The following is a 22081-nucleotide window of genomic DNA, read 5'->3' on the forward strand; positions in this document are numbered from 1 at the left end:
CCCCCCCCCCCCCCCCCCCCCCCCGCAAAGACCTGGGGATGAGACATGGGGACGGCCGCGCAGGGAGATTCCCTGCGCTCCGGGACCTCGGGTCGCTCGGATTCCGGGAGAGGAAGCATAGTACTCTCCCTCCCCGCAGTGGGATCCGCTGAGGCACCGGCTCTCCAAAGCTCCGGGTCAAAGACTGGGAAAAAGGGAATCTGGCGCAAATCGCACTCCGGAGCTGAGGAACTGCGGAAGGAGAACCGGGAGATGGCAGCGGCGAGGGGGGCAATTCGCTCTGCACCCGCCTTGGGGAAGCCGAGGGCAACTTCCCAGGTTTCCGATTTTCTCATTTGCGTGGGTAAAAAATGCTGCCCCCACCCGGGTCTTACGCAATTATTTAAGTAGACGGGGGAGGGGGAGAGTTGTGTGTGGGGGGGTGGGTAAAAAAAAGGCGGAAAGAAACAGTCATGCCGTCACGTGGGCTTAGTTTTAACGCATAAAAGGAAGGTTCTCCCCGTTAGCTTCCAGTTGTCAAACAACTTGCAGCGAGCGTCAGGATTACGCTCGGGGACTTCGCACAGCGCCTGCTCCAGCTCCGCAGCCCCGAGCCCAAGTACGGCAACGCCTCCGCTCGCCAGCGCTCCGCCCGCCGCCGAGATGCTTGCCCGCGCCCTGCTGCTCTGCGCCGCCCTGGCGCTCTGCCGTGCAGGTGGGTACCTGGCGCCCCGCAGCGGGGACTCCTCGGTTCCGTAATCCCCGCCGAGGTTCCGCTCTGACATCCCGGTTGCTCCCGGCACTTTGAACAGTCCCGGAAAGGAGACGAGAGCTTGGACCTTTTGAGTCCAAAAGAACGGGGTGGCTACCCCAGCTTTGCCACCAGCTTTGATCATCCTGAGCCGGTTACTTAACCGGTATGGGTCTCACTTTTCTCATGTGCTAAATAGGAATAGTGATACTAATTTGCAGATTGTCATTATGATAAGACAGGATCGATCAGTATATGTGAAATGTTTGTGTGTGGTGCCTACTGTTAGGGAATGGGAGTCATTATTTTAAATACTCTAGTTAGTGCTTTCCTGACCGAGGAAAGCCCAGGTTATTTTTTTTTTAAGATAAGCAAAATATTTTAACAATAAGCTGTTTTTACACTGAAATTTCCTCTAAATTTGACTAATGTACTAGATACGTCCACTTTAGTTATGAAAGTGCTACTTCTTTGAGCTCTTTTTAAAAATGCTAATTTGAACATTAAAAAGTTACTAAAGAAAAAACTTAGCAACATCACTTCCCTGGTTGAATACTGTTACCTTTATTTAGAATAGGAAGTTAGGATTTTCATTATAATCATTCTCTGCCACAGGTTAAAAAAATTGCATTCCCATAACTACCTGTATATTTCTTGAATTTATCTATGTAAAATTGACCCATACTATGTAAAACGATTAAATGTTTAAATCAAGATTAAGAAAGTAAAGAATGACTTACTTACGGTCCTTACTTTTATTGTAGCAAATCCTTGCTGTTCCAACCCATGTGAAAACCAAGGTGTATGTATGAGCATAGGATTTGACCAGTATAAGTGTGACTGCACTCGAACAGGATTCTATGGCGAAAACTGTTCAACACGTAAGTTTATTCTTGGGTGCCCTTATTTGGACTGGGGATACATGCAATTATCACTTTACACTTAAGTGTCTTAGAATGGGTCCTGTTAATCTTTCCCTCTTTTTTTTTTTTCTCTTTTTGCAGCTGAATTTCTGACAAGAATAAAATTATTCCTGAAACCCACTCCAAATACAGTGCACTACATACTTACCCACTTCAAGGGAGTCTGGAACATTGTCAATAACATTCCCTTCCTGAGAAATGCAATTATGAAATACGTGTTGACATGTAAGTACAAGTCTCTTTCTAAGGTTTTCAGTTTCCTCAAAGAAAAATGTTCTTTAAAAACGTGAGATTATTAAGCCTAATCCCAAAATCTCTTTTCAACCTTGTCAAAATGACTTTAAATAGACCTTTTTAGTTTGCCTTCTGTCTTAATGGCCCAAAATACCCCTCAGTCCCGTTCAGTTTGGAAAGTTCTGTCTCACAAACAGAATTCTACTTACATCCTGTACACCTCTTCTAAATTCACTGCTGTTGCCAATCTGTGAAGGAAGTGTGGTCCAGTTTATTGAATGTCAATAGACCATAGAATTGCACGAAGTAAAATAATCTAGTTAATATGGATTTGGATCAGCAAGAAAATAATTTTATTACTAAAGTGAGTGTCTTGCCCAGACATTCCTTCATAGGCCTCTTAAGCAGAAGGTGGATGATTATTTGAAATTTTATGTAAAAGTATATATGCTGTATTAAAGATGCATTTTAATGAATCATTCTTTCTGATTTTTTTTTTTTTTTTTTTAGTACAAGTGGCACTTAGACTTTGAAGTGTAACTGTCTTACAATAGGTTATCTTTGACTGCTGGAATTAAATTCAGTCTTTTGTGCCACTTTGCACATTTTACAATAAAAAGGGACATTGATGTAGGCACAATAAAACCAATTTTTTTCCCCTTAACTTTCAGCGAGGTCACATTTGATTGAGAGTCCACCAACTTACAACGTGGACTATGGCTATAAAAGCTGGGAAGCCTTTTCTAATCTCTCCTACTATACCAGAGCTCTTCCCCCTGTGGCTGATGACTGCCCAACACCCATGGGTGTGAAAGGTGAGTGTGGGGAGGCAGTTAGAGATGTATTCACTGCAGCAGGGATTGGATTGTTACCTAGAAAATTCAGCCCTAAACTATCATTTGTTTGTTAATAAAAGCATATTGATTGCTTTCTTAAGGATATCTGTGGAGATTTTTTTTGAAAGTGAATCTGTGAACTATTCCATGAAAGTGAATGGACATTTTTGTTTAATGTCTTCACCGTTTTCAAATTGTTTCATTAAAACCAAATTAATACTAGTTAAACAAAATAGGTAAAAGTAATTCAGTAAGAAGATATTTCCCCATATCTTAGAACTTCCATTTATATTATAATCCTGTCCACACTTGTATTTCTCCTGTAAGTGAAGAAGGCCCCATAGGAAATAGCTGTTTCCTTGAATTTGTAAATTAATTCTTATCTTTGCTTTCTCATTTTTCAGGCAAGAAAGAGCTTCCTGATTCAAAAGAGATTGTGGAAAAATTTCTTCTAAGAAGAAAGTTCATTCCTGATCCCCAGGGCACAAATATGATGTTTGCATTCTTTGCCCAGCACTTCACCCATCAATTTTTCAAGACAGATCATAAGCGAGGGCCAGCTTTCACCAAAGGACTGGGCCATGGGGTAAGATGGAGTTAAATTGAAATTATAGCAAAAATAACTGAGTGCTGTGTGTGTATTTGCTACACCAAATTCACCCTCTTGTTAAAAAATGCTCTGTCTATAAAAACTTTAATGGAATTTCCATTTTTGATTCACTGGTTTAGTAAAAATACACATGCACACACACATACATATAGACATACTATTTGTAATTTGGCTCTTATATTTTTCGTGTAAAATATTAGCACTGCAAAAAGTGGTGTCCTCAAAAACATATTTGTACCCTGATTATGCAGCTTTAAATATTATGAGATTTTTGCAGCATTATTATCTGTTGGAGTTCAATGACAGTTTCAATTTGCCAGTAAGAATTTTATATCAATAATATATTTTCTGATGCTTATTAAAAGAAATACCATATAGTTATAGTGAAGCATATTATATAATTTTAACTCCATATGAGATACTAAATATCTTTCAACACAAGAAACATAGGTTTGTAATGTCAGTGGATAAACAAATTTAGTATTTTGTAGCTGTAAGAAAAATATGTTTTATCAAATTATTTGATGAAAAATTATATTATAGACACTTTATGGAACTTCAATAGCAACAAATTAAAATTTTTCCATAATCTTCTAGGTGGACTTAAACCATGTTTATGGGGAAACTTTGGATAGACAACATAAACTGCGCCTTTTCAAGGATGGAAAAATGAAATATCAGGTTTGTTCTATTTGAATATTAAGAATTCGTTTGACTCACAACTTACCCGTATTTAAAAACTTCTACTGATTAAAATTTAACGTTTTTATTGCTGTTGTTTTTTAGGTCATTGATGGAGAGGTGTATCCTCCCACAGTCAAAGATACTCAGGTGGAGATGATCTACCCACCCCATGTTCCTGAACACCTACGGTTTGCCGTGGGCCAGGAAGTTTTCGGGCTGGTGCCTGGTCTGATGATGTATGCCACAATTTGGTTGCGGGAACATAACAGAGTGTGTGATGTGCTTAAACAGGAGCACCCAGAGTGGGATGATGAGCGGCTGTTCCAGACCAGCAGGCTCATACTGATAGGTAAGCAAGAAGAGAAAACAATTGAAACAAAATCCTCTTCTGCAGAGAAAACTAACTTGTTACCTTTGAGATGTATTTTAAGTAATTCTGGGAGAATGTGGTGAATGTAAAATCACATGCTCCGTATTAATTAAATCCTTGAGCATGATTGGTAATATTAATACCTTTTGTTCTGATGGTATAAAGGACAAAACAGAAGTGAAGGAATAGCAGATTAACAAAATTGCATTTCGGTTGTGTGGAAGTTGGTAATCAGAGAATTAATGCTCCAAATTTTATTTTGTGTAAATAGGAGAAACCATTAAGATTGTGATTGAAGACTATGTACAGCACTTGAGTGGTTATCACTTCAAGCTGAAGTTTGACCCAGAGCTGCTTTTCAACCAACAATTCCAGTACCAAAACCGTATTGCTGCTGAGTTTAACACACTCTACCACTGGCATCCCCTTCTACCTGACACCTTGCAAATAGATGACCAGGAGTACAATTTCCAACAGTTTGTCTACAACAACTCTATATTGCTGGAACATGGACTTACCCAGTTTGTGGAATCATTCAGCAGGCAAATTGCTGGCAGGGTAAGCCTTGTTACTGAAAAATAAAACAAAGGACTACTCAGTAACTAGAATTTCTGCCATCAAAATGATTTTTCTTAAACTTACTGAAAGTAATATTTTGCTAGTCAATTCTCTTGAAAAAACAAGTCTACCATTTTTTTGGAAAAGTCTAAACTTGTTTATCAAATAGCGATATGTAGTCATAGCTTAAACATATTTTTAAAAACTTTCTATAATTAATCATCTAATCTGTAGATTATAGAAATAAATATTTCTAACTTGGATAGTTTAGGTCTCAGGTGGGAACATCAGTCGTATCTACTCTGTACCCAAGGGATGAATGCTTTTAAAGTAGAAATCATCATAAAGATGCCTAAAAAATCTTGTTCTACAATTTAATCGTTTTCCACAGGTTGCCGGTGGTAGGAATGTTCCAGCTGCAGTACAACAAGTAGCAAAGGCCTCAATCGACCAGAGCAGACAGATGAAATACCAGTCTCTTAACGAGTATCGCAAACGCTTTCGGCTGAAGCCCTATGCATCATTCGAAGAACTTACAGGTGAGAGAAATTTCTTTGAAGAATCAAAGTCAAATGGAAACAGCAGAGAAGTTGAAAGGGACTTGAGCAAAGGGAAAAACTTTGGTTTTTTTGGTGCAGTGTTTTACATTGGTTGTATGTCTGTCTTTGTCACCTTCACAGGAGAGAAGGAAATGGCTGCGGGGTTAGAGGCCCTTTATGGTGATATTGATGCCATGGAGCTGTATCCTGCCCTCCTGGTAGAAAAGCCTCGTCCAGATGCCATCTTTGGTGAGACTATGGTAGAAATGGGAGCACCCTTTTCCTTGAAAGGACTTATGGGTAATCCCATCTGTTCGCCTGACTACTGGAAGCCTAGCACTTTTGGTGGAGAAGTAGGCTTTAAAATCATCAACACTGCCTCAATTCGGTCTCTTATCTGCAATAATGTGAAGGGCTGTCCTTTTACTGCGTTCAGTGTTCAAGACCCACAGCTCACCAAAACAGTCACCATTAATGCAAGCTCTTCACACTCGGGACTAGATGACATCAATCCCACAGTCCTTCTAAAAGAACGGTCCACTGAACTGTAGAAGCCTGTTAATCATATTTATTTATTTATATGGACAATTTCTTTTAACTTAATTATTTAATATTTATGTTAAACTCCTTATGTTACTTAACATATTCTGTTAAGGAGAAATCTTCATACTTGTGAAGATTTTCACGTCACTACTTTAAAGATGTCTTTTCTTCAGGTTAAAGGGGAAAACAGTTTTCATTCTGTTTTATAAATGAGTTTGACATCCTTTTACTTGAATCTCAGTTTATATTATTTATAATAAGAACAAAAGCGAAGATGTTTGGACATTTAAACATGGCAAAATGCTGCAAGTTTTTTTCCACACTATTGGAATTTCTAGTGTATCTTCCATGTTGCATTAGAAGCAGCTACCTGCACACCGTTCCTCTTCCTCTCTTAGCCACTGTGCTGGGAGGAACTCTCATTTTCTGATCAGTTCTTTTTTGTTTTCTTGGTTTTAATATCTGAGTTCATCTTTCTTTGGACTCTCTGTCTATACTTTCTTATCTGAACTTTGCAAGTTTTCAGGAAAACCTCAACTCAGGACTACTAGTAATTTAGCTCCTCTTAAGAGGAATGAAAAAAAAAAAAAACAAAACCCAACCCTTAAAGGCCTCTACACAAAGGCATTTTAAGTGAAAGGAAGAGAACTTTATAATTTTAGACTGTAACAGAAGCAGCCTACAATGAGGCTAATGCCCTACATAGAACTGTAGGGGGTTCTTGATAGAAGAAAGTTGTATTTCTATTCTAATGAAATGTCCTATCTCATTTAAAAGCAAAACCAAACAAATCCTGAATAGTTTCAGGAAGATAATGTTTCTTTTCCACATCTCATTGTCAGCTGACATTTGCTGGTACTGTATACTACTTAATTTAATTTATTGAGGATTATTATTTATGTTTTGTTAGGACATTATTATAAACTAGTTTAAGCTGCAATCATTGATTTTTTTTTTTTTTTTTTACATTATGTGAGAATCAGTATATCTTTGAGATACCACAAGGGAAATTATTAGATTTGTGAATAAATTGTCAGGAACCCAACTCTGGTATATTGAAATACGGAAAGTTGGAATTGAAGTATAGAAGATTTACCTTATACCAGCCCACAGAGAACATTGTGTCTTGTTAGCCTGGATGTACCATAAGACTGACCTTTTATAAATATTTGAAGGACCTATGGAGCCTTCATTAATTCGTTCAGCTATAACTTATTGAGGAGACATGTGCAGAGCACTGGGTTTTAGTATTTAGTATTTAATATTTTTAAATCAAGCACTGATTACAGATAACATCAGTATTTGTAAATAATTGAAAAAGCATGTCTTTTAGGTAGAGAAAGAAAATGAAATTTCATTAAAGGAAATAACTCAGGGGAATTTTTAAGATTTTTATGTTTAAAAAGTTTATAGTTAAGAAATAGTCAATATTAGAAGGGCTTATATAAAAAACTTTAAACATCACTGATTAAAAACAAAAAACACTTTTATTAACATTAACCTGCTGACTGAACCTGGGAATTTGGAATATAATATGAAAGTTTTGGTGCCTCAGAAAAATGTGTATTTAAATTAACTTATGTAAAATGTAAGTGTTGAAACAAATGCCTGTTTATTTTTATACTATTTAAGAATGGAAAAATCTCTTCTAAAATAAATTTTGACTGTTTCCATATATCTTTGTCATATGATGTATGATTTCTCTAAAGCGCTGTACATCTACCATTGTTTTGTATTCTAAATTCTGGACTAGACTAGCCATTATTGAAATGGTTCTTCCCTCACAGAGAGGCTTCCTAGAGGAAGAGGCTATCTCTGGTTCACTGCAACACTCTTGGAAAATGAGTGCTTTGTGTTATAGGAGATACCAACAAACTTGTTTTCATTGCCTAATCTGGAAGAAGGAAAAAACCAAGTACACAGAAGGCAAAGAATAAGATAAAATGGCTGAGGAGGTACAAAATTAAAAAGGAAGTTCAAAGAGTTGGGCAAACCATTGATACCTGGCTCACAGGCTTCCATTGTACTCCTAATCTTGATATTTAGGTAATAGCACCATCCACACAGACCACCTACCTAACATCCTTCCTGGCTTCTCTCTTCCTTGGCCTTCATTCCTGTGATGGCTTCTTCCATATTTCCTCTGACTATACATACCTTGATCTTATCGATTGCTACACCATTATCAAAATCTTGATTTCAAGCATCATTCTTGACTCACCTTCTAACTCAACCTATCTTAATACTCACACTTTAACATGTGATTCTAGTTTCACTGAGCCTACTGATCCATTGACCTCTTCACTATTCATTACCCCATTTATCTCATTTCCTTATAATCACGCCTTCATTCCTTGTTACTCTCTCCCTATTGTACCTAATTGGCACAACTTCTTTTCAGCCATCCTCCTAATGCTTCTTAGTAGCATTCAGCACAAATGTCTATAGTTTCTTTACTGAAAGATTGTTTTTTTCTTGGTTTCTTGGTTTGATACTCTCCTGGTCTTTCTCCACCTTCATGGAGTGCTACTACTCAGATTTTAAAAAATCTTTTCATCCTCCATTGTATCTACAAATTGAAGTGTCTTGATCTCCCTCTTTATCTGCCCTCTTCTAGGTTAATCCCATCCAAGCTCATAAATTGAAACATTAATTATTGCTCCCAAACTTATTTCTCCAGAACTATCTCAATTGACAACCTACCCACTCAACTACATAAATTTAATGACTTATTTTACAACCTTTGCCCACTTCACACCGTATACCCAAAATAATAATCACCCAAGGTTAAGAACGCCACCATCCCCTTGTTCTCAAGCAGAATCTCCTTTTCTTCATGCCTATAGGCAATCACGCAGAAATCTTGTTGACTATAACCCACAAATTATGTACCTGTCACCTTTTCTCTAACTCCAATACTACCAACCTAGTTGATACAATTATCTCTTAATTGGCTTTCCTTCTATTCTTGCCTCACTCCAAACCATTCTCCTTATAATGAGAGTGGTCACTTTCAATCATACATCAGATAATGTTCCTCTCCTGTTTGAAATCTTCCAATGGCTTCCTATTACACAATGGACAAACCTAAATTCCTTATCCTATCCTAGAGTGTCTCAGTGATCAGTCCCCTGCCTAACTATCTCATCTCATTTACCATAATTTCCTATCTTTGCTCACTCTGCTACAGCCACATCTGATTTCTTCTGATTTGCTCACCAGCAGAGGTTCTCAAGCTGTTGCCCCTGTTACGAATGTTCCTTCTTCAGATTTCCACATGGCTGGTTCCTTCTCAACATCCAAATCTTGGCTCAAATTTCCCCTCTCAGAAAGGCCTTCTCCAACCATCTAAACTAATACCAACTACTAAAGCTCTTTCATCTTCCTTATGGCATTTATTTCTGTTATTATCTTGATTTGTATGTTTATTTGTTATCTGTGTCCCCTCAGTAGAATTTCATGTCTATGAAAGCAAGGACCTTGTTTGCATTATTCACTGCTCTCAGAACAGTGTCTGGTACTTAAAAAGGCATTATGAAATATCCAGTAAGTGAATAAGAATAAGCTTCCTGAAAGAAGTAGAATATGCGGTGATTCTTGAAGAAAATGTAAGATCTTAGAAGACAAAATATCCACTCTGGAAAAATAGTTCGGCAGTTTCTTCTAAAACTAAAAATTCCCTTACCATGTATATTAGTTTTCTATTGATGCTATGACAAATTACCACAAACTTACTGGCTTCAAACAACATAAATTTATTATCTACAGTCCTAGAGGTTCAGAAGTAAGAAACAGATCTTATGAGTTAAAATCAAGGTGTCAGCTGGGCTGTGTTTCTTCTGGAGGCTCTAAGGGAGAATCTGTCTCTTGCCTTTTCTGGCTTCTAGAGGCTACCTGCATTCCTTGGCTCATGGTCTCTTTCTCTACCTTCAAAGCCAGCAGGGCAACATCTTCTAATATCTCTGATTCTGATCCTCTTGCCTCCCTCCCTAAGGACCTTTTTTATTACTTTGGGCCCATGACGATAATCAGGAAAATCTCCTTTTCTCAAGATCCATTAATTTTTTTCACATATACAAAGTCCCTTGTGCCATGTAAGGCAACATATTGACAGCTCCTAGAGATTAGGGCATGGCAATCTTTGGAGGACCATTATTTTACCTACCACATGATACAATCCAGCAATTGTACTCTCGGGCATTTATCGCAGAAAAATAATCTATATCTATGTAAAGATCTGTATATGAAGGCTCATAGCAACTTGATTCATAATAGCACAAAACCGGAAATAATTCAAATATCCTTCAAATGTTAATGGTTAAATAAACTGTGGCAACCTATGGTATATCCATACCATGGAGTACTATGCAGCAAAACAAACACAACTAATCATACATGCAACAACTTGGATGGAACTTAAGGTAGTCATGCTGAGTGGAAAAAAAAGCCAGTCTCTTAAAGTTACCTATTCTATGATCATATGTGTGTGTGTGTGTGTGTGTGTGTGTGTGTGTGTATAACATTCTTGAAATAATAAAGAAACTATAAGGATAGAGAACAGATCTGTGGTTACCAAATTAGAAATTGCGGGATTGCTATCTATAGCTATAAAGGAGTAGCATGAGGGAGCCTTGTGCTGATTGAATTTTTTACAACTTGATTGAAGTGGTAGTTACACAAAGCTACAGATATGACATAATTGACTAGAACTATGCACACACACTCACACAAATGCATGTATAAATGGTGAAATCTGAACAAGCTCTATGGATTGTACTAAGATAAATTTCCTGATTTTCACATTGGACTATAATGTAAGATGCCAACATCAGAGGAGGTTGTCTGAAGGTTGCATGGTACCTCCCTCTACATTTCTTTGCAACTTCCTGTGAATTTATAGTTATTTCAAAATAAAAAGTTTTTCTTAAAAGAAGGAAGAGATGCCATTCTTGGTGGCAAGAATAGGTTTATAGACCACTTTTGTATCATTTGATTTCCTTGACCCTTATCCACACTGCCACAATAGACTGTCCTAGAGTGGACACCCAACAAGCTGGGAAAATAAAATTTTCTCTCCAAAAAATTTAGAATTAGGATGGAGATTGAACCTGGGGTAGGCAAAGAATTTAAGATCCATCAAGTACTAACCCTAAAAGATAAAAAGATTAATGAAGTTTAGTTCATAAAATTAGAAAAGTTGCTCATCAAAAGACGATGCAAGGAGAATGAATAGACATGCCACAGACTCAGAAAATAGTCATAACACACACATCTAACAAGGACTGGAATATAGAACATATAAATAACTCTAAACTGTAAAAATAGTAACAGTATAAAAAGCAAAAGACATAAGCAGAAACTTACTGAGGAAGATGTATGAATATCCAATAAGTACATGAAAATATGTTCAACATCATTAGTCATCAGGGACACAGTAAGATACTACTAGACACCTATTAGATTCATTAAAATTTAAAAGATTAACTGTAATGGTTAATTTTATATGACAACTTGGCTAAGATATGGTACCCATTTGGTCAAACACCAGTCTAGATGTTGCTGTGAAAGAATTTTTAGATGTCATTAACATTGAAATCAATAGACTTTGAGTAAAACATATCATTCTCTATACTATGGTGAAACTCATGCAATCAGTTGAAAGCCTTAAGAAGCAAAGACTGACATTCCGCCAAAGAGAATTCTCCTTAAGACTGCAACATAGGAGCTCTACTTGAGTTTCCAGCCTGCCGCCCTGAAGAACTTAGACTTGACATCAACTTGTATCTGAATTTCTAGCCTGCTGGCCTGCCCTGCAGATTTCAGACATCCCAGCCTCCACAGTCCCTTAAAATCTCTGTCCCTGTCTCTCTCTTATTTGTAAAACTGAACTCCTGATGTTCCCTCACTTTCCTTCTCAATTTTGCAAATAAGTGAGAGATCGAGAAAGAGAGAGAAATAGAACCAGTATGTATTATTGGTTCTGGAGAACTGCAACTAATACAGCAACAGTACCACATGACAAAATGGAATGTTATTTTTCAGTAAAAAGTAATGAACTACTGATACATTCAATAACATGGATGGATCTCAAAAACATGTGTGGGGGGGGGAAGGCACAAAAGAATACCTATTGTGTGACTCCAGTTATATAAAATTCTATAAGGAACTATCTAGAAAGAAAGTAATCAAGAATCATGGTTGAGGGAAGAGGGAGTAGCCAGGATTACCTGGGAAGGTGAATAAATAACAAAGCTTTCTAAGATAGTAGAGTGGTTTGAGTGATACAGGTATATCTGTCCTAAAAACTCATTGAACTGTCCACATAACCATGTGCATTTTGATGAATGTAAATTATACCCCAATAAAAAATGAAAATAGGCTGGGACTGGATAGATAATTCCCAACAATACCTTTTTGGTCTACATTTATTTTCTACATATATTTGCTATCTATTATACTCATCATCTTATTGTAAATGCTATTTTTTATTCTGCATGACAATCCATGGAGAAAATATTGTTACTATCATTTTACTAAGGTGGAAACAGGCTTCGAACCATTACTCAAGTACCCACAGAGCTCAGATCTGTTTAATTTCAAAGCTCTTTCAACTATAAGGCACAGCGTGGACAAAATTGATCCTTTGTTAATATTTCGATAGTTACACAAATATTTCCCTGGCTGAAAAAAAGATCAGATTTACACGTTGCATTCTTCTTTTCTTGAGAAATATTACAATTATGTAACTATATGACTGTATTAAAGATAACTGTATAAAGAGATGACATGACTTCCTTCAGTAACTGAAAAACATCAGTTTTTAAAACTTTGTCTAACAAGAGACTAACCAACCCTCAAACCACTTCCTTTTATTTTGCCTTTAGAGATATGAAAAAATAGCTAACAAGGGAAGTCAATGAAATGCAAATCTCATATTTGAACGCAGCTATTATCATATCTTTCAGTTTTCTTCTTATTAGGAGAAATAACGATATTCCTTTTCTCTCTCTCTCTGTTTGTTCCATTATTTAAATGTGACTGCTTTGTATCCATTTACCTTCTCTAACACAATTTAATGAATTAAAACACATACACACACACACAGAATTATGCCCTCCATATCCACCTTCTTCCAAAAAGCTTAGCTCCATAACTAAAAGTGGGGTCCTATCTTTTCTCTATCCCTCCTCCTAAAAACATTGGACCAATATCTGTACTTTATGTGTCCTGGTTATACTATACACTAAATATCAATTTGGGATTGGATTTGCTGATTTCCAGCTTATGTAGACTTTTTTCTTCTTAATGTGAAATGTTGGAACTATAGTATGTTAGACCTATAGCAAAGATTAGGTGGCATGTACATGGGCCACCCTACTCTTTATAAATGGAAATGTTCCTGGCATATCATAACCAATTCCTGTATATAGATTTAAGTATGCACATCACTTATATGAAGCAACTTATTTAATAATCACAACAATTAAATGAGTGAATAAGGAAAATTCAAAGCAAACCATTACAAAGTTAAAATAATTGCTATACATTTCTTGTTCATGTACTTTATTCACAAGAAAGCATGTCAGGACCTCAATGAAAGGCAATTTCTGTTTGGTCGGGGCACTTACTGGTAGCCTGGTATTCAGGAAGACTAAAAAAAGGAAAAGTAAATACACCATTCAAAATTAAAATCTAGAGTTATATGTGGCTATTCCATATTTCACACTATCTGCATGATCACTTTAGTAATCAAGAAACCGTTACCTATCACTTTGAAAATTTACCTTCTGATGTTCCCTCACTTTCCTTCATTCATAGATATAGATAGATATCTTTGACATGTGTTAGAATTTATTTAATAATTATATTTTAATAACTTTATATCACAGACTAGGGAACTCAGAGCTGTTTTATTTCCTATAGTTTTCAACAAAGCTGAGGTTAAAAAAAAAAGTTTTGAAATCACAATTGTCTACCAACTCCATCTCCAAATCCAGTGTACTATTTAAGGACCCAAACTTTTGCAGGTTAGCCGCAGTCTGGCTCTGAAGGGGTGGGAATTGTTTAAGATGAACAGTAAATGGTTTGGGTTTGGTAAATCATTCTGCTTTTTAAGCCAGACATAAATCACTACTTTCAAGGACTCTCAATAAACACAATTGGCATTCAAAAGTGATCAGATTGCTTTCACTATAATAATTAATTTAAATGCCTAAATTAAGTAAAATTTATTTCAGCATTCTATGTAAATTCACTCAGAAAAAGAAATGGTCACACTACCTATGAGCTGAAGCCATGGAAAATCTTCAGAGAAAAGATCATTTGATAAAATAAAGATCACAGGAAGAGTTATCTTCAGTTTCCTTCCCCATTTCTTTCCTAGATATCTCATCACTGAGACCAAACGGAAGATGCTTAAGATGTGAGTTGGTCTTGTGCCTCAGCCTCTAATGGTTCAGCTCCCCCTGCCTCTGTGTCTTTGTGTGAGTGAACTCTGTCCAGAGAACACTCACTTGCTCTTTCATGTTTCTGATTGTTCCTAATGGGTGAGGTGGAAGCATCATTGCGTGACTTTCCCTAGCTATTACTCAATACCTGTGCACGATGACAACATTCACAAAACACAGGGTGGGATATGTTTTACATGAAGGAGTGTTTTCCACTCACATAGTACTCGGAAAGAAGCAAGGAAGAAAGGCCAAGGGGTAAACAATCTTTCTCTGTAAGCAAAACACAGTTGGAGGTGATGCAAAGGACAAGACTGTTTCTTTCACCCACACCCTGAAACCTACCATTAAAATGTAAATTTTCTGTAACATTATCATGGTATATTTTACTTAGACTTGACTTAACGCTATTGAGTAAATAATTCTAAATATCAGGTTACTGAAAGGCTGTTTAAGTTGGAAGAAGGCCGTTTCAAAGACAGAATGAGAGCCTTTGAATGTCAGAAACAGTATAATTGTACTAAAGCTCCAACTTTGGGGAATTTAACACCAAAATAGACTGATGCGGCCCTCCCTTTTCTCATATTAATTCTCTTTATTATTTAAAAGATGATATAGATCATAAATATTCTTAATAAAGTGAATTTGCATAAATAGGTTAATTCAGAACATGATTTCTATTTTATGTTTAGAAATTTATAGCATCACTTGAAATAGCTAGAGGTATCCATGGGAATTATAAAACAATTGTGAATTTCTAGACTAAGTTTACTTAACTCAGATCTCACAAGTCAAGAACATGACTTTTCACATCCCCGAGGATAATGACACAGTGGTGCACTGGCTAGGTGCTTGCAGCCAGAGCATGGGCTTGGGAGTTGGGCATATCTGGGCTCAGCCACTTTCTGGCAGTGTGGTTAATAAGAGCCTCACATTCCTCACCTTTGAAAGGCAAAATGGAGACAGTGATGCCTACTGAATTCATGGCATTCTTTTTTTTTTTTCATTTCTCTAGTCATATAATAAATAGTGTTAATGATAATACCGAGAAAATAAATCAGAGAAAGTGGAAGTAATCTGAGGCTCTAACATTGACTTTCTGTGACATAAAGAACGAGAAATCCCTCTGGGTTTCATTTTTTTCAATTATACTATGAGAAGTTTTAGAAAAGGCTACATAACTCATCTCACATCTGACTCCTAAATTAACTTAATATATACATGTCCTGTGGTAACAATATAGTTCTTAGTTGTTTAGTCAGTTTAATGGGTATAAGAGACTGGGGATAAGAAGCTTTACAGCTCGGGAAGGTTTACCCTGTTATACTATCATAGGAAACATTACTTAGAGTGTTTCTTGCCTTGGTAGTTGTGGTAGACAGAATCATGCCCCCCACCTCCGCAAAGTTGTTCAAATCCTAATTACCGGAATCTGTCGTATATTACATAATAAAAGCTGCAGAGGAATGAAGGTTGCTAATCATCTGATCTTAAAATAAAGATCATCCTGGATTACCCAATGTAATCACAAGAGTCCTTCTATGTGAAAGAGGGAGGCGGAAGAGTCAGTGTCAAAGTGATGCAATGTGAGAAAGACTCGACCAGCTATTACTGGCCTTGAAGATGGAAGGAACCAGGGACAAAGGAACTTGGGAAGCCTGTAGGAACTGGAAGAGGCAAGAAAACTTATTCTCCCATCAGCTTCCAGAGAGGAAGGCACACCTTGATTTTAGCCCAACATGACCCATTTAGGACTTCCAAACTACAGGCCTGTAAAATAAGAAATTTGTGTCATTAAAGCCACCAAATTGGAGGTAATCTTGTTGCAGCAACAATAGGAAACCAACACAGTAGTTAATGAGGACAAGAGAAGAATAGATTGGGAGTAACAGGACCCACCCCCTAAACGGAAAAGTATGCATATAAATTACTCAACATAGGTATATATAGATGGTTCCCCACTTATGATGGTTCAACTTAATGATTTTTCAACTTTATGATGGTGCATTCAGTAGACACTGTACTTCAAATTTTGAATTTTGATCTTTTCCCGAGCAATGCTCTGTTGTGATGCTGGGCAGCAGCAGTGATGTAACCCCACTATAAGTCAAGGAAGATACGTACAACAAATTGTATAGTGCATTTTGAGCTCAGTCTCTTTCTAGTACATGTTCATGGTATGGTCCTTTTTGAACCTGCTTCTGGCATTCCACATAGACGGGCAGGGTGTGCAAATCTTGCTTCAAGGCCCCTATTATTTGTCTTAGGTCTTGTCTTACACATTTGCTTTAAGTACAGTCTTTACATTCATATAATTGTCACTGAATTTCTTCAGAGATTGCCCCCCTTTTTGGATTTTCTCTGCAAATACTGGCTGTAGAGTTGATTATCTTTCGTATGCACATTCTCTGCTATATCTCTGTCGGGATCAACTCTAGTCTATTGTATATGAATTGGAGATTTTTAAAAAGAACTTATAATTTCTTTCTTGGAATTAAAATCAAAAAAGAAATCTTCTATGTTTATTGCAGCACTATTTATAATAGCCATGGTATGGAAGCAACTCGGGTGTCCATCAATAGATAAATGGATAAAGAAGATGTGTACATATACACAATGGAATATTAGTCAGCCACAAAAAAAGAGATCTTGCCATTTGTGATAACATGGATGGACCTAGAGGATATTATGCTAAGTGAAATAAGTCTGACAGAGAAAGACAAATATCATATGATTTCACTTTTATGTGAAATCTAAAAACCAAAACAAATGAATAAATAAACGAACAAAAAGCCAAAACAGACCCATAAATACAGAGAGCAAACTGATGGTTGCCAGAGGGGAAGATGGGCAAAATGGGTAAAGGGCAGTGGGAGATATGGCCTTCCAGTTATGGAATGAATAAGTCATGGGATAAAAGGTACAGCATAGTGAATGTAGTCACTGGCATTGCGTGGTGGTAGATGGTAGCTACACTTGTGGCAAGCATAACATAAGGTATGGAGTTGATGAATCATTATGCTATGCGTCTGAAACTCATGTAACATTCCGTGTTCAACTATACTTCAATTTTTTAAAAAATTGAAAATGAAAGCCTCCACTCGTCCACTTGCAAAATAAGTACACCACCACTAAATTTCATCCTTTTCCCAACATAATGTCAGCTCGGAATGAGAAAAAAACTGGTTAGGTACTTCGTGCCCAATACCCTGAAACTTCAATAAGATTCAGAAGGAGGAGTCAAGTCAAATTGGGGATTATCACAGCGTGGTGAAATTTTTAAAGAAACAGTTTTTAGAGTCAAAAAAACTTGTGTTCAATAAATTTACTTCTCTTCAACTCTTTCTTATTATTCTGTCTTTAGCTAAGTGTTTATTACAGAATTGTGGTATTCATTTTTCTATACTTACCATGAAGCTCAGTACTTTGAATATCCAAAATACTTCTTAACTAGTTTTTTTTTTTTTTTTGAGTGGATATGCCATATCTAGCATCAAAAGAGACTTGCAAATCAGAAGAGTAAGTCACTTAGGTAAGATAGAGAAAGTCACTGACAACTGGATGGACTCATTTGCTGTCATCGATTATTTTTAAATCTGATAAAAGCTATACATCTAAAACAAAAAATAGCAACACATAAAAATTGTCATAAAACTTCAAATAGTTCTTTAAGCCCCTGAACATGATCCAAGTTAAGAACCTCAGAGCGCCGGATTCTCCTGCCATAAAAGGGAATCGGTAACAACTTGGAAAAGACTTAAGAGACATGTTCAAGGAGGGAGTGTAGTAATATCACAGAAAAAGCTTTCAACTGAGAATCAAGTAACTAAAAATTCAGTTTCGCCATGAATTTACTTAACAAGTTATTTAAAAGATTTTGGTAAAAAACATCAGAGGAAAGGTTGATCTTCATTATCTTTAGGTCCCTTTTAATCCTGATTTCTATCATTCTCTTTGGATCTTTTTTTGTTGTATAAAATAAGGGTGTTGGTGTTATGGACTGAATGTCTGTATTTCCCCAAAAATGAATATGTTGAAGTTCTAATCCCCAGTGTGGCTGTATTTGGAGATGGTGCCTCTAAAGAAGTCATTAAAATTAAACAAGGTCATAAAGTTGGGGTCCTGAGCTAATAGGATTAGTTATAGTTGGAACATCCACACAATGGGATACTATTCAGTGCTAAAAAGAGATGAGCTATTGAGCCATGAAAAGACATGGAGAAAACTTGAATGCATATTACTAAGTGAGAAGGTGGCCTTCTATAAGCCAGGAAGAAAGCTTTCTTAAGAAACCGAATTTGCTGGTACCTTGACCTTGAACTTCTCAGCCTTCAGAATGTTGAGAAATAAATTACTGTTGTTTAAAACATTCAGTCTGTAGTATTTTGTTATAGCAGCCCAAGCTGACTAATACAGTTGGAGAAGCCCTAAGGTTTTAGTGTCATTCCTATTTCCATAATGTCATGAATCTCTAAATAGTCCAATTTAGGCCCATTGTAAGAAACAACTAGAGATGGGCATCCTTTGCATCTTTTGCAAAACGATTCCTGGGGGTATCACATATTAGGTTTCCTATATTTGGTAAACTTTCCTATCTCTGAATATACTTTTACCAATAAGAAAAAAAATGTGCACTAGATTGACTAAAGATGATCATTTAAGAGAGAAGGAAGCATCATTTAAAATACCTTTCAATGCATTGCTTTAAAACAATAAAGCAATGTGAATCACTGTCACTTTTTGGCATTTGTGACCAAAAAGTTGAAAAACAGGATTGTTCTTACATCCATAATCAAGGCTAGGTTAAGACATCCCAATGCCTTAAATTAAGGAAAATGTGATAGCCTGAAAAAAGAAAAAGATTATTGTTACAGAAAATGCACCAATAAAATGAACATTTAATATTCTAGCAAATGCTTCCTCTTTTAGTTACTTTGACAATATCTTAAAATTCTTTTTTGTCTTTGCATTTTGAGACAATAAATCTAAAACAAAAGATTTTTTAATTGTTTAAAACACATCCTTGAACTATGCCAACTTTTGTGTTGTAAAATGGCTCAAACAATTACATTTTCACCTCTTTAAATCTTTTCAAATTTTGGGTATAAGACTTTCATTACAAATTTCCAACCCAATGACAAAAATTGTCCAACTTCCTGAATAAAGAGATAAGCCTGCAGAATATATATAAATACCTTGGACATTCACTGTATCACTCAAAATAAGACATTTGGTTGTCATTACCTTTATAGGGCAAGATATTGATTAATTTATAATGTCTATTTTCTCACATAAAATAAGAAAACGAACAATTTCACACAAAAATTGTAAAACCACTTATTACAAAGTTATCTTCATAAGAATAAATATAAAAATATGTCAAATGTTCCTGACTCAAGAGTTATAACTATGCACAAAAATAATAGAAGGAAAAGTAAAAAAGGACATACAGCTCTCTTCAAAGGGCAGAAAGCACCTCTTAAGTTTGTTTGAAAAATTAGCAAAATGCTAACTGTATCCACATGTACAATTTTATTCAATATTTATACAATTTAATTTGTTAGAAAAATAATTTGTTTGACTTTGTTTTGTTCTATTATGAAAGTTTCATTATACATTGGGTGATATATAGATTTACACATGCTTTGTGTGAAATTTTTTATAGTCTATATCAACCGATTTAAACTCAACATGTTCCGGGGCACTTGGGTGGTACTGCTGATTAAGCATCTGCCTCTTGGTTTCGGCTCAGGCCCTGATCTCAGGGTCGTGAGATTGATCCCCACATCTGGTTCTGCGATCAGCATGGAATCTGCTTGAGATTCTCTCTCCTTCTCCCTCCACCGCTCAAGCTCATGCTCTCTTCTCTCAAATAAACAAATAAATAAATAAACTCAACATGTTCCCAAAGATAATTTGATGCTGCTTACAACAATTAGAAATGATGGGAAAAAAAGTTTAATAATAAACAAATGAAACTAATAATACAAGACTAAAGTAAAAAACAGAAAAAGGAAAGAAAAAAACAAAATTAAGCTAACTCTCCTCTTTGACAGGATTTTTTCAGGATGTTTTCCAGTAAGTGGTTTTGAACAACCTAATTTCTGATGGCCTAGGAAAGAATTTGACCAAAGACAGAGATTGTGCAAAGATGGTTGTTGCTTAGAAAACTTTGGAGCAAAAACTATCCATATAATATTAAAGTTTATTTCTGTTAAAGTAATTCTATCCAGAGCTTGAGTTGTATGATCCAGGTACATAGATCTCCAAGAATAAACATTTCTAAATTAGGAGCAGGTTGATGCCCTGTTTCTCAATTATATGAGAAAGGAGTCAAACTAGAAAGGAATTCTGCATTGTAATGAGATGTGGAGCTTCTGTAACATATAAATCTTTAAGAAGTATAGATGCCTATGATGCTTGGCAAGTGATATCAACGGCTTTACTCTTGTAAAGCAGGAAGTACGATTAACAACAATAAAGTATCTGAGGTCTTGTGAATCAAATTTGTATCCCCTCTGTTTTAGTCAGGGTTTGCCAGAGACACAGATCAATAGGAAATTATATTTATATTATTCCTGGAGACCCAGGAAGGTCTTTGATGTAATTCAGTGTGATTCCAGAGGCCTGAGGACTAGGGAAGCTGAAGGTGTAAATTCCAGTCTTAGGCCTGAAGAAGATGAGATGAGATTTCTCAACTCAAGCAGGCAGGCAGGAAACATAAAGGGGCATTTACCTCCTTCCCCAGCTTTTTGTTCTATTTAGGCTTTCAACAGATTGGGTGATTCCACTCACTTGAGGGAGGACAATCTACGGAGCCCACCAGTTCAAATGCTAAACTCATCTGGAAACATCCTCATAGACACCCCCAGAAATAATAGAAGGAAGGATTAATAGAAGGATTAGCAAGGGCCTAATCTGGGCATTCTGTGGCCAGTCAAGTTGACATATAAAGTTAACTATCAAGGGAGACAAATCATAAAAGACTCTTACTCTTAGGAAACAAACTGAGTTGCTGGAGAGGAGGGGGTGGGGGGATGGGGTAGCTGGGTGTTGAACATTGGGGAGGGTATGTGTTGGGGTGAGCGCTGGGTGTTGTGTAAGACTAATGAATCACAGAACTGTACCCCTGAAACAAATAATACATTATATGTTAATTAAAAAAAGGAAGTCAACTATCACACTCTGTAACACCCTAAAATTTTGAAGAACCAAAGGTACCGAAAAGAGATCCTAGTACTGGTAATAAAGACCACTTTCTAATACCTGCCATGTTTCATAGAACCTAAAATGCTATGGAATCAAAGATGCACCATTATTTTCTGTATAACCAAGAAAATGAAAACAATGCCAGTCAACCATAAAATACAAACTAGTTTCTGGTATGTAAAATGCAAACATAAAATGTGCATCTAAGAACCTATGAAATACTGCTATGAAATACGTACTTACTGTTTGAAAATTGCTACCTGCACAAATCGCTGCAGAAACAGGAAAGCAAGGGCCTAGAAATTTCATAAAATATGATGAAATGTGACAGAAATCTGTGGCCTAATCGATGCTTCTAAACTACTGAAGAGAATATACCAGCCAAAGGGATGTGCTCT

At 36.4% G+C, this 22081-nt stretch overlaps 1 protein-coding gene across 1 annotated transcript; it reads left to right on the forward strand.

Annotated features, from left to right (window-relative positions):
- The first annotated feature begins 85 nt into the window (after nucleotides 1-85).
- PTGS2 (prostaglandin-endoperoxide synthase 2) lies at nucleotides 86-7702 on the forward strand. Its single transcript, XM_008696949.2, has 10 exons — nucleotides 86-694; nucleotides 1495-1611; nucleotides 1735-1878; nucleotides 2559-2702; nucleotides 3128-3309; nucleotides 3931-4014; nucleotides 4120-4366; nucleotides 4659-4945; nucleotides 5337-5484; nucleotides 5626-7702. The coding sequence occupies exons 1-10, from the start codon at nucleotides 643-645 to the stop codon at nucleotides 6033-6035; spliced, it is 1815 nt and encodes a 604-aa protein (XP_008695171.1). The 5' UTR covers nucleotides 86-642; the 3' UTR covers nucleotides 6036-7702.
- The last annotated feature ends 14379 nt before the right edge of the window (nucleotides 7703-22081 follow it).

Source organism: Ursus maritimus, unplaced genomic scaffold, assembly GCF_017311325.1.
Source record: "Ursus maritimus isolate PB19 unplaced genomic scaffold, ASM1731132v1 scaffold_2, whole genome shotgun sequence".
NCBI classification, from domain to species: domain Eukaryota; kingdom Metazoa; phylum Chordata; class Mammalia; order Carnivora; family Ursidae; genus Ursus; species Ursus maritimus.

Coding starts and splice junctions, on each gene's coding strand:
- PTGS2 (XM_008696949.2), top strand. CDS start 643: ATGCTTGCCCGCGCCCTGCTGCTCTGCGCCGCCCTGGCGCTCTGCCGT. Junction 695..1,494: donor CCTGGCGCTCTGCCGTGCAG/GTGGGTACCTGG, acceptor CTTTTATTGTAG/CAAATCCTTGCTGTTCCAAC. Junction 1,879..2,558: donor TATGAAATACGTGTTGACAT/GTAAGTACAAGT, acceptor CTTAACTTTCAG/CGAGGTCACATTTGATTGAG.